General features: G+C 39.2%; 1 protein-coding gene across 1 annotated transcript in view; it reads right to left on the bottom strand.

Moving 5' to 3' along the window:
* The window catches only part of agrn (agrin), a 421,905-nt gene that overhangs the window by 97,474 nt on the left and 311,602 nt on the right, over positions 1-12,829 (bottom strand). Inside the window, exons 9-10 of the mRNA XM_044128298.1 lie at positions 986-1,183; positions 523-723 (exon numbers count right to left, since the gene is read on the bottom strand). Coding sequence (XP_043984233.1) covers positions 523-723; positions 986-1,183 — 399 coding nt within the window. The remainder of the gene's footprint in view (positions 1-522; positions 724-985; positions 1,184-12,829) is intronic.

The raw sequence follows: 12,829 nt of genomic DNA, 5'->3' as shown, positions 1-12,829 counted from the left end.
TATCACATAACCAGCAGATCATTTTTTATAGTAGCAGATCGTCAAAGAGTATAATCAGTGAAATAAATAAATAAAATTAACTAATAATAAGGAAATCAATAACTGGTCGTTTCATTTCTATTCAATCCCTGTTTGTAAATTCTACCTGCTATGACTCTCAGACGCTCATGGGATTATGATGTCTAGTTGTTTCATAGAAAGATGTTTTATCATGACACTTTTTTCAACTTTGAATGAAATATGCACAATAAAACAGGAAGAATGAACAATGATTACAGTGTATGACTGAAATACCATGACAGTAGCTGTCCCTGCAACCATTTCTGTTTACAGCAACACAGCGTGACTTTCACTGCAACTTTTGTTGATGTCAGAGTGCCGACAAGCTTTCCGGCACTTCAGCTTTCTGAAAATCCACAAACAACTAAACGGCGTACCACAGGTCAGTTGGTAAAGTTAATTACACCACTTCAATGGCTGATTGGTTAACATAATTACAACATTTCAAAGTCCATTTCCTACCTTCCTCACAGCTGCCGTGCTTCGCCACATCAATTTTCCTCTTGTGCTCGCAGGCGGACCTGTTGAGCTCACACTCGTTGCTGTAGGTGATGCCGTCGCTGCCGCACACGGGGGCGCTGGCCTCTCCACTGCACTGCAGGCACTCACACTTTTTCTCCACACACCGGGCACCAAAGCTACAGACGGTGTTGCCACACATTTCTGTATCACACACACGCACGCGCACACACACACATTAAAAAATATATATATTGAACTAACATTGAAATGAGATTTTATTCCCCATCTGCCTTGTGTGCCTGAATTTCATTTTCTGCTTTTAATCCAGCAGGAAAAGAAGAACTTCATGAAACACAAAGATAAAATGTTTCTCTCGCCAGAAGTGAAGCTGGCTGTTGCTCTTTAAGGATTCTAGAACAGGAAGTGTGACAAACCGTAATGATTGCAACATGCTGCCACTTACTGCACTCTTCCTGGCTGACCACCCGCAGCTCCACCTGCTCCATGCAAGACCGCACATTCAGCTCACACTCGCTGTGGTAGGTGTGGCCGTCACTGCCACACACGGGCTGGTGGGACTCCACGCACTCTGACGGGCACACGCAGCGCCCGCTCTGGGCGTCACAAATCGCCCCGAAGGAGCAGTTGGAGCAGGCTTCATCTGGAGGGAAAATAAAAAAAGGATGCTTGAGTTTGTGTGTGTGTGCAGCCAGAGTGGAATGAGCAAATAACTTCCTTTCTAACTTATGTTATCAATATGCAGATTATAAAGCCTTAGATTTTAATGATTCTTGAAAAATTCTTCAAGTGGATACCTTTTTTTTTGCCTCACTACATTTTCTTTCATTAGCTTGGAAATGTTCATCTGTACATTTATTATTTTTTTTTAAACTCTCAATCAGTAAGATTATTAAAATGTAATTAAGGACTTTCAAAGCCTGGTGTCTTTCAGTTCTCTGGTCATTACTGAAATAAGCTGAGACTTTACATGAGGATAATCAACAACGTCCTGCAGAAGTGGAAACTACACAGAATCAATAAATCAGCGTCTTCCATGTTTACAACACGTGTGTGAAAAAGCTTATTGAAAAGCAGCATGTTATATTTTACTCTTAGAAGCTAACTCGGTTTTTTAAAAGTACTATCCAGTGTCTGTTAGCATGTGACTTGCTCTGTTAAGCTAACTCTATGCTAACAATGAGGCCTGGATATGAAGATCAGAACTGTTGTTTAACTTCTACTTTGAAACAATGAAGGGAGTAATATTTGAGTTGCCTTGTTGCTTTGATGGTATTGACTGATAAAATGACTCGCCAGGCTCTACATGTCAGCAGTCATGTCCCACAGTGACCCAAGGAAACTCGGGCCACAGTGACCGGTTTAACATTCTGGCCACTTTAAAGACACATAAAACCTACAGACCAGAAATATGATTTTCTTCCAAAAGCAGATTATAAAAACCATCTACTGGTTCTTATTTGACATGCCCAAAGTAGAGCCGTACATAAAAACAATTATGACAGTAGCTGTTCCTGCAACTGTTTCTGTTTACAACAACACAGCGTGACTTTCACTGCAACTTTTGGAACAAACAACGATGGATGAGAACTAAATTTCATTTTGCCAGAACACAGATGTGGATGGTAAATCAGGTAGAATAACTGTTCCCATCAGGCGACTGCAAAATCTTGAAGAGGAGGATGTAAAGATTTCATCTCATTTATGAAAAGATTTTTATATTTAACAGGCTCTGATAAGCTTTTTGTTTTAGTTTTGCTTATGTGAAGCAGCACTGATAAATTGGTGCAGAAACACTAATTTAATACAGGTATAATAAGAGATATAATAAAACAGGCACATCTGTCAAATGCAAAGTGGCACCTTTCATGTTAATTTGATATCAAAAAGAAAAAAATCCTGACATAAAACCAGAAAAAAACTGCACAAATTAAAAAAAGGCTTAAAAGAAGGATTTATAAATGGCCCCTGTTACTCAAAAATTATCGAACCACCGAATCCAAATTAAAGAACTGAACAGAAATAAATGCTGGAAAATAAAAAGGAGTCTTGTAGAAGAATATATCTCTCTTTGGTACTCCATCATGCAGCATTTATGGGACGATGGTCAGAATCTGAAGCTATTCCAGTGAAAACAGCCACACAAGAGCCAAGTAACACTTACAGCGCTCTGAAAGCATGAAGGAGACAGATTCTCTGGGCTGATGAGACGAGGATTGAATGCTTTGGCCTGAATGCCAATAGCTGAGTGTGGTGAGCGCCAACTACAGCTCATCACCTAGCTACTGCGGCCCTGTGGGCAAACCTGCAGCCAGCAATGATTTTTCTGTACAGGCTTCAAAGCAGCAGGTACCGGGAAGCAAGGCAGAGCCCAGAGAGAAAAATAACACTTTTCAAACTCTATTCACAACTTTTGTCAAGTTGAAATGATTTCCAAACAATATGCTTTTTATTTTCCTCCAAGCTCTGTTCTAATCACAGTGGATGAGAGCTAGTTCTTCCTTCAAAATGCATTAAGTGTCTCCTGAACCCTCTATCTGGACTTTCATGTGTTTGGAAATGAATTTTGCAATGAGACTTCAGGACAGAAGCAGTCCAAAAAACCAGAATAACCACAACACGTTTATGTAGACAGAAGAGCAGACACCTTTTGTTCTGTTACCAATTACATGGCTAGCATTGCATTAGCTTAGCTCCCTATCACAGTCAATTAGAGACCAGCCTAATAAGTACTGATGATTTAGCACTAATTGAGAGAAATGACGCTGCTCACTGGAACCTTCTGTGTTATTAATCTGTTTATAACTCCTCAAGAGTCTTTCACTTCCTTCATCTCTTCATCTCATGCTGACATCAGAGCCTGGACCTTCTACTGGGTAAGACTAAATGTGACCCAAACACTCAAGACAATCCAGTGTTTCAACCCAAGTCTACAAAAAATGAACCAAACATATAAAACAGGGATTATGGAATAATGATTTCCAAAAAAGGTAGCAGTGCTAGTATTACCATTAGCATGGACAGTCCTGTTGTTGATAAAGTGAAACACCTTCTTTTACTTCAAATGTCACTTGATTAAAACAAAAAAATCTTTAAAGTTTTAGGGGGGAAAAAAGCAGAACTTCAAATATCAAATATCACAAACGGTATAAAATGTCAGACAGCAGAGCAACAGCTATTTCCTCAAAGCAAAGAAAAAAAAGCAAGTGAGAATTTAAATATGTCAGTATTAGTTTTCTTTTTAAGTCTGCTTTCGCTGCAGCAGAGCAAACATTAGCAAAGAATAAAATTCATCTCCATCCATATTAACTTAAGTCATGAACTTGTCACTAAACTTTGCAGAATAACTGATATCTGGTTGTGTTAAACTAAATATGTTTATTTAGTTTTATGTGTGTTTTTCTATGATGATTAGTGGATTAACAGCTACACACACAATGCTACACTCTTCTTTGAAATATTGTTCAGTAATCTGACAAAATGTGCAAAAAACATTCATGGAAGGGAGAATAAAACATTTTTAAAAGAGATTATATATGGGATTAACAATCATGTCTTTTATCTTGACAGAACCATTGGCTTTGAGGGATTTAGTTTGAATAATATCGAACAAAAAAAGCCTTTGTGTTGGCGTGTTTTGTCTCAAACATACATAAACCTAAATCATAAGTATCTGTAAAACATCTATAAATCAGGAAGTGTTGGTGAGTGTTGTCCTTTATCAGGCTCTGTGTCCTGATAGCAGGCTAGCTCTTTTCTTTCTTTTTTATCAGCTCCTGCCTCTTGTGCCGGGCTCTCCACACTGCCTGATCCTCCAGACAAAATGTATCTCTGACAGGAAAAAAGGTGAGCCGGAGCGTTCAAAGCCAGGACAACAGGGGGAATTGTCGCCATTACAGATAGTGTTGAGAAGTCCATTTTTGTTCCCTGATTTTCTCTTCCTGAAGTCTTTCTCATTACTTTTTAGGTCCAGACAGACAGAAATGTTCTGTCTCTTCCTGAAGCTGTTTAAAACTGGAATAAGCTCAGAGTAACACAATACATGTAAAGAGTATTATGCCACAGAGATAATATCATCACCACTGGGATCATGTTTCCACATTGATCTCTACTCATACTGCTTTGTGGCATTATGACTGTAGCAATACACTAATCTCACGATACAATACGTAATATTCTGTTATTTATATATTTTTACATTTTACCACAAAGTCATATCAAAATAATTAAAAAATTGAAGCCAATAAGCTTATAAATCTTTAATGTTGCTTGGTCCAAGAGCTACAAGCAACATGGTTTTGGCTAAATATAATCCTCCGCACACAGAATTGTTTTTTGACACAATAAATAAACAAACACAAGCAACAACCAATTTAATACAACATAACAGTTAAAGTAGATCTCACCAAAAGAACCATTTGGGTTACATGTACAAGGTTGGAAGTTGTTTTCTACAGCTGCATCAGAAAAAGACTGTCTCGCCTCTTGTTTTCAATTTCTTATCCTTGGTATAAAACTCAAGCGTTGTCTCTGCCTGGCAGAGCTTTTCATCCAGACCTGCTTCATTATTGATTGTCCTACAAGCTCTCTGTATTGTGCACAATATATGAACAAACCTGATTGAGTGATTTCACCTGACAGTGCTTGGTAAAATAGTTTTGATTTGAGCAACATTTAATGTATCAATACTCACTGATGGAAAATCGATACTTTCGAGAAAAAAAAAAATCAATGAATATTGCAGAATTGATAAAATTACACAGCGCTATGTGGCATAATGGCTCCCCACCAAGGGCACCATCTCAGCAGGGGACAACAGAAACACCAAATTAAAAAAAGAGGCTAATGATGCTAAGTTTGAGTTTCCTGTTCAAAAATAAAAGTGCAATGTCAGCCTTAAAATAAAATTGGATCATCTCATCTACGAAATATTAAATATTTATCCCAAATATTAACTTTGTTGACATTCATTAAGCTAATATTGATAGCTTTAGTTTGAAGTGAATGAAACCAGAAAAATTTCTGTGAAATAAAGAAACTGTTCGACATTAGGACCATCTTAAAAGAATGCTGCATGGAAACTTTTCAACACAGACCAACTAAACATGGACTGGATTGTTGAACGATTATAGATTATTTAAGACAAAAGTTATCCATCCATCCATCCATCCATCCATTTTCTGTTCACCCTTGTCCCTAATGGGGTCGGGAGGGTTGCTGGTTCCTCTCCAGCTACGTTCCAGGCGAGAGGCGGGGTCACCCTGGACAAGTCTCCAGTCTGTCGCAGACAAAAGTTATGTAATGAAATTATTTTTCTTTATATAAAGAAAATGTGGGGGCACAGACAGAGAATGAATTTTTTGTCAAGCTACCCTTACACAAAATATCAGTTTTTTCAATACACCTAAGGCTGCCACTGCATTTCTGGACTTTCTTAAACCAGGTATTATTTTTATTAGGCCTGAGCATCAATGCGCTGTGAAGGCCTATTGTTTTAATACTGTTTCTTCTTATTATTACGATTCTGCACCCCAAAAGAGGGGGCTTTATCTTATTCAAAAACTCACCAAACTTGGCGGACCCGTCAAGCCTGTTTAACAATGTCGTATTTTAAGGTCGTTGCAAAAGAATCGGCTCAACGGTGCCACCTAGCAACTTTCAAAATACCCTTTCCTATGACCTTACATCATTGTAGAGACATAAAATTTGGTAGACTTGTAGAGCTCACCAAGACGCTCACAAATTACAATTATTGTCAGTGCAAATACCACAGGAAGTCGGCCATTTTGGATTGAAGTTCTGATTTTGACCCCATTTTTGCCGTTTACAGCCTTCGTATTTGATCAAACTCCTCCTATGGATTTCGATTGATCAGCTTCAAACTCAGTCAGTCTGTTCAGAAGGCATGGCCGATTCAAAGTTATAAAAACGATGAGTTTTTGAGCATGCTGAAGGGGCCTTACCAGGGGTCAAAGTTCACCTACTCGCCAGGAAAAAAGAAACTGCTATATCTCCAACACAAAAACTCATAGAGACACCAAACATTCACTGATTGATCATCACTGGGTGTCCTACAATACCCAATGGTCAAATGACGACGTCACTTAGGCCACGCCCCCTGAAAACAGGAAGTGTCATGTTTTACTGTGAACGGTCGCTATCTTACACCTTTGACCTAATCAACATGAAACTGTGTCCAGAGACAGAAGACATGTTGGTGTGTTGTGGATTTCAACCCCAACTGGCTTCGATGGAGCATGAGGGCGTGGCGGCGTGACCTGTAACGCTGTTGCCATACGTTTTCACGTTTCGACCGAGCTGCTCCAAACTTGGGATGAGTGATACTGGTGGGATGCCTGACGATCCTATATCATTATAGTCTGAGATCATCAAAGCTCCGCCCCCTTAGAACAGGAAGTGCTATTTTTTTCATTGGAAAGTTCCATCTGTGGCTTTCTTTACCTAATCAATATGATTCTGTGTTGGATGACAGATAAGGTCTCACTTGCTTTAAAGTGCCAAGCATTTTCCAATGAAGGCGTGGCCATGGCGGCGTGGCAAAGTGACCTGTAATGCCGTTGCCATACGTTTGGCTCTAAATTCTACAGTTTCGAGCCGAGCTGCTTCAAAGTCACTAGGATGGATCCTTATCCACCCCGACAGGAATCCATAACAAATTTTGGTGGGTGTGGCCTAATTTCTTTATGCCGTCCCCTGGAATATTTTAAATCCAACATCACAGCTCTATTAGAGTACATATGTCTCACTAAAGACCAGTCCTGATTACATTGTCATGGTCACATGATGACATCAACTTAGCCCCACCCACTTCTGACAGGAGGTCACCTGTTTTTTTTCTGCTGTACGTCTTACTTTTGCTGTATTTTTTATATGGATTAAATGCAGTGCAAACCGACATAAAATGACATGATGATGAACTCTGTCATTGCTGGTTACTTCCTGAATGATGTGGGCGTGGCCAAATGGTAAATATCGTCGGGGAGTGCTGCCGAATGCATTCCTGTGTATCGCCTGGTGTACGGGTGGGGAAAATGTGTGACAGCTTCTGCGGTGGCAAGCGGACCGTCGCGCTGGAACCCCCATGGTGGCCAATAGGCCAGAGCGGTGCTGAGCTTCGAGGGCCATACGAGGTTGCACACAACTTTAATAATTCTTTCCCTTTCTCTGCTTTGTTTAGAAAAGATGAAGGAAGACGGACTTTATATTCACGCTGAGACCCATAGAACATTATTTTTCCTTCTTGATAAACTAGGTTATCTGTTTCACAACATTTGAAACTTAAAAGGGACTAGATAGGTAATGTATATTTTTCCTCCCATTCACAAAATGAGACTGGTATGGCCATTCTTATACACAAGAATGTTCCTTTTATTTTGGAGCATAAGGAGAAGGATTGAGAGGGGAGATTTATTTTAATTAAGGGCTGGATCCATGGACAACATATAACTATTCTCAATGCATGTGCTCCTAATGACGACTCGACTTTATGTCACAAATGATTTTATTATTTAATCATCATTGTAAAGAAATCGGTTTTTTGGCTTGTGACTTTAATTGTGCAATGAATGGATCTTTGGATGGCAAAACTGCCAAACCCGAAAGCTTCAGCTGTCCTAAAAAACTTATGCACAGATACTGGTTTGTTCGATATTTGGCAACATTTAAATCCAAAAGCAAGAGACTATACATTTTATTCCCATCCCCATAACACTTACTCCAGATTGGACTATTTTTTTTATCCCCAAGTCGATTTTACATTCGTTTCGAAGCTGTAACATAGACCCCATACTTTTGTCAGACCATGCACCACTATTTTTAGGTGTTGATCTATTATTTCATATCCCTAGAACATTCACTTGGAAATTCAATACATCCTTCTTAGATAATAAATCCTTTTACAACTTCATCCAGAGTAACCTATTGCAGTTCTGGCTCGACAACATAAACTCTCCTGTATCTTCTGCTATAATCTGGGATATAGCAAAAGTTACTTTGCGCTGTCATCTTATATCTTATTACTCTCACCAAAAAGCAGCTCTAGTAGAGAGGAGAAACAACCTCGAAATAGAGGTGATCCGACTGGAGCAAATACACAATCACCAACATTGTCAAATTTAAAGGCACTAATGGCTGTTAGTCTGAGCTTAATATAGATTACACTTTCAAGTTCAGAAAATACTACTTCATACTAAACAGAAACACTATGAATTTGGTAATAAATGCAGTCGCATGCTTTCCCATTTATTGAAAAATCAAGATAATAGTCGCTTAATTAATATGATAAGAATGCAGAACAAGGACGTCACATATGACCCAATAATTATTAGCAGCACTTTCCAGGATTTTTATATATCTCTATACATGGCTGATCCTATCTGAGCAGCATATCTCTGCCTCCTGTCACTGGAGAGGATCGTGCCTTCTTAGATGCTGCTATCACTACGGACGAAGTTTGGGCTGTAAATAAATCAATGCCAAACAGAAAATGTCCCAGAACTGATGGGTTTCCATTGAAATGTTGTTTTTTCCCCTCCCCTCCAGAGGGTCTTTTCTGGGCTCTAGTGTCCCTTTATGTAATTAATTACAAATTTATTGATGGAACCTGACTTAATGATTATTGATTCTATGTTGCATTGTGTTTTTGTGTTTGATTTGATGTAAAGCACTTTGAAATGCCTTGCTGCTGAAATGTGCTATACAAATAAAATTTGATTTGATTTTGATTTGAAGAGTCAAGTTTCCATATTAAATCAAATCAAACTTTATTAGTATAGCACATTTCAGCAGCAAGGTATTTCAAAGTGCTTTACATCAAATCAAACACAAAAAAACAATGCAACATAGAATCAACAATAAAAACACAACATCAAGTCAGATCTCTCTGTGCTAAAGCTCTATTAATCAATGATTTCATCACTGAGCATAATATCGATGTTATGTTTCTGACAGAAATGTGGTTGAATGACAATAATGAACTGATCGTACTAATTGAATCTGCGCCTCCTAACTACAATTTTTTAAGTGAGAATAGAAAACACAAAAAAGGAGGAGGCGTGGCTTCAATATTTAAGAATACCGTAAATAGTAGTAAAATGTCTTTGGGTCACTGAGGGTCATTGTGGCGTGAAATGACCCTCAGTCACTCACCGTTTTTATTCCAGCTCGAGGCTCCGTAAACCTCTTTCACGGAATTTGGCTCTGGGACTCCGTCGTCCCTCACGGATTTTTGTGCAATTGCAGCATAGAATCAACAATCAAAACACAATATTAAGTCAAGTTCCATCAATAAATTTGTAATTAATTACATTTAAAATACAACTCTAAACAAGTGGGATTTTAGTTGGGATTTAAAGGAAGTCAGTGTTTCAGCTGTTTTACAGTTTTCTGGAAGTTTGTTCCAGATTTGTGGTGCATAGATGCTGAATGCTGCTTCTCCTCGTTTGGTTCTGGTTCCAGGGATGCAGAACAGAACCAGAACCAGAACCTGAGAGTTCTGGAAGGTTGATACAACAGCAGCAAATCTTTAATGTATTGTGGTGCTAAACCATTCAGTGATTTATAAACTAACAACAGTATTTTAAAGTCTATTCTTTGAGCTACAGGGACCCAGTGGAGAGACTTTAAAACTGGTGTTATGTGCTCTATCTTCCTGGTTTTAGTCAGAACTTGAGCAGCAGCATTCTGGATCAGCTGCAGCTGTTTGATTGATTTGTTGGACAGACCTGTGAAGACGCTGTTGCAATAATCAATGCGGGGCGTACAACCTTTCTGTTGATTTGAGGAAGAGTTGTCTCATTTCCACAGGCAGCGTTGATTTCAAAGTTCACTTCCAGCAGTTTAATCTTCATTTCTATAGACTTAAGTTGTTGTGTAATACTGCTAATGTCCCTGGGGTCTGCCGGAGGCATTTTGCCCTGGTTCAACTTGGAGATGGAGAAAGTTAAGGAAAAAATAAAAGTAAGAGAATCTCCCATTTATTTTGGTCTTGCAATTGTATTAAAATTTTCTGGATAATAGTTCATCTGATGATACAAGAGATCATTGGTAACCAGTTCTCACTTACTCCCTCCTTATGTCTCTTTACCTTATGTCTACATTACGATGTCACCAGGTGACTCAGAACCCATCCAATCACTGAACAGATGCTTAGAACAGATAAATGTGTGGATGTGCCAAAACCTTCTCCAGCTGAACAAAACCAAAACTGAAGTTATTATTTTTGGACCTAAAGAGGAACGATCTAGAATTATAGATCTAGAGTCAGTGCACAGCTTCAGTTATTACAACTAAAAACCAGCGATCAGGTCTGAAACCTGGGAGTAGTGATGGACTCTGACCTGAACATCCAGAGCCACATAAAGACAGTTACAAAGACAGCCTTCTATAACCTGAAGAACATTTCCAGGATTAAAGGACTAATGTCTCAGCCAGATCTAGAGAAACTCATCCATGCCTTTATCTTCAGTCATATTAATTATTGCAACAGCGTTTTCACAGGTCTGTCCAACAAATCAATCAAACAGCTGCAGCTGATCCAGAATGCTGCTGCTGGACTTCTGACGAAAACCAGGAAGATAGAGCACATAACACCAGTTTTAAAGTCTCTCCACTGGCTCCCTGTCGCTCAAAGAATAGACTCTAAAATACTGTTGTTAGTTTATAAATCACTGAATGGTTTAGCACCACAATACATTAAAGATCTGCTGCTGTGGTATCAACTTTTCAGAACTCAGGAGAAGTTCTGGTGTCTCCAGAGTCTATGCACCACAAATCTGAAACAAACTTCCAGAAAACTGTAAAACAGCTGAAACACTGACTTCCTTTAAATCTCAACTAAAAACCCACTTGTATTTGAAATGTAATCAATTACAACATTTTTGATGGAACCTGACTTAATGTTCTGTTCTGATTGTTGATTCTATGTTGCATTGTGTTTCTGTTTGATTTGATGTAAAGCACTTTGAAATGCCTGGCTGCTGAAATGTGCTATACAAATAAAATTTGATTTGATTTTGATTTGATTTAACCATGCTTCAGACACTCTACTTAATGCAGATCCTAAACATTTGCTTGTAATCCTCATATTTCTGGCCAAGAAATTTATACTACTGAGATGGTCAGCACCACAGGCCCCTACAGTTGATATGTGGATATCACACATTTCTGCTATTGTCTCAGTTGAAAAATTGAATCATGATCTTCATCAAAAGTCGGACAAATTCTGGAGGATCTGGATCCCATTGTGATCTTTCTTACAGAGAATGACATTTTTCCCCCTGTTTATTTTTCTTTTTTACATTCAGTATATCATTCATTTAGCTGTCCGACAGTTCGACTCCTCTGAACCACGCATGGGAATGTCTGTATTTTGTGTATATAGGTTGTATGTATGTTTTTATGTGGACACTGCAGTGCTCCTTGTTGATTTGTGGTGGGTTGTGTTTGTTTACTTTTGTTGATGTTTACATAAAGTTATGAAAATCAATAAAAAAAAAAAATAAATAGTAATGTATGAGGGCTGCACAGTGTCACAGTTGGTAGAGCTGTTGCCTTGCAGCAAGACGGTCCTGGGTTCGATTCCCGGCCCGGGGTCTTTCTGCATGGAGTTTGCATGTTCTCCCTGTGCATGGTGGGTTCTCTCCGGGTTCTCCGGGTTCCTCCCACAGTCCAAAAACATGACTGTCAGGTTAATTGGTCTCTCTAAATTCTCCCTAGGTGTGAGTGTGTGTGTGAATGGTTGTGTGTCCTGTGTGTCTCTGTGTTGCCCTGTGACAGACTGGTGACCTGTCCAGGGTGACCCCGTGACCCCGCCTCTCACCCAGAACGTAGCTGGAGAGGAACCAGCAACCGTCCTGACCCCATTAGGCTGGTTGTAGAGAAAACATTTAATCTGAACAATGTTGTAGCAGTTTATGTGAAGGATGTTTTATGACCCTTTAGACTAGTGTTTCTCAAGGGGGCATTCAGGAAACAGCAGGGGGCGCTGGCAGAAAGATTTACGGTGGGGGGGCTGCGATTTGTTTGGGGGGCATTTGCTTGAAGGTAAACTTTACACCTTATATGCCCAACAATACCTGCTGAGACTTTGAGCTACTTGTTAAAACTGCGTTGTGTAACATTAAAATATGCTGCGCTGCAACTGTATGTATGGCAGCTCTTCTTCTCTTCAGTGTTTCTGTTAGATTGTTGGCGCAGCTCTGCGCTCCTGCTACTCTTAGCTTCTAAACATTAGACTATCGTCAAGTTTCCATTAAGAGGCTATTTAAAT

The sequence above is a fragment of the Gambusia affinis genome, linkage group LG01, assembly GCF_019740435.1.
Source record: "Gambusia affinis linkage group LG01, SWU_Gaff_1.0, whole genome shotgun sequence".
Taxonomy (NCBI): domain Eukaryota; kingdom Metazoa; phylum Chordata; class Actinopteri; order Cyprinodontiformes; family Poeciliidae; genus Gambusia; species Gambusia affinis.
The sequence above is the reverse complement of the archived record's forward strand: the minus strand, read 5'-3'. Positions and strand labels throughout refer to the sequence as shown.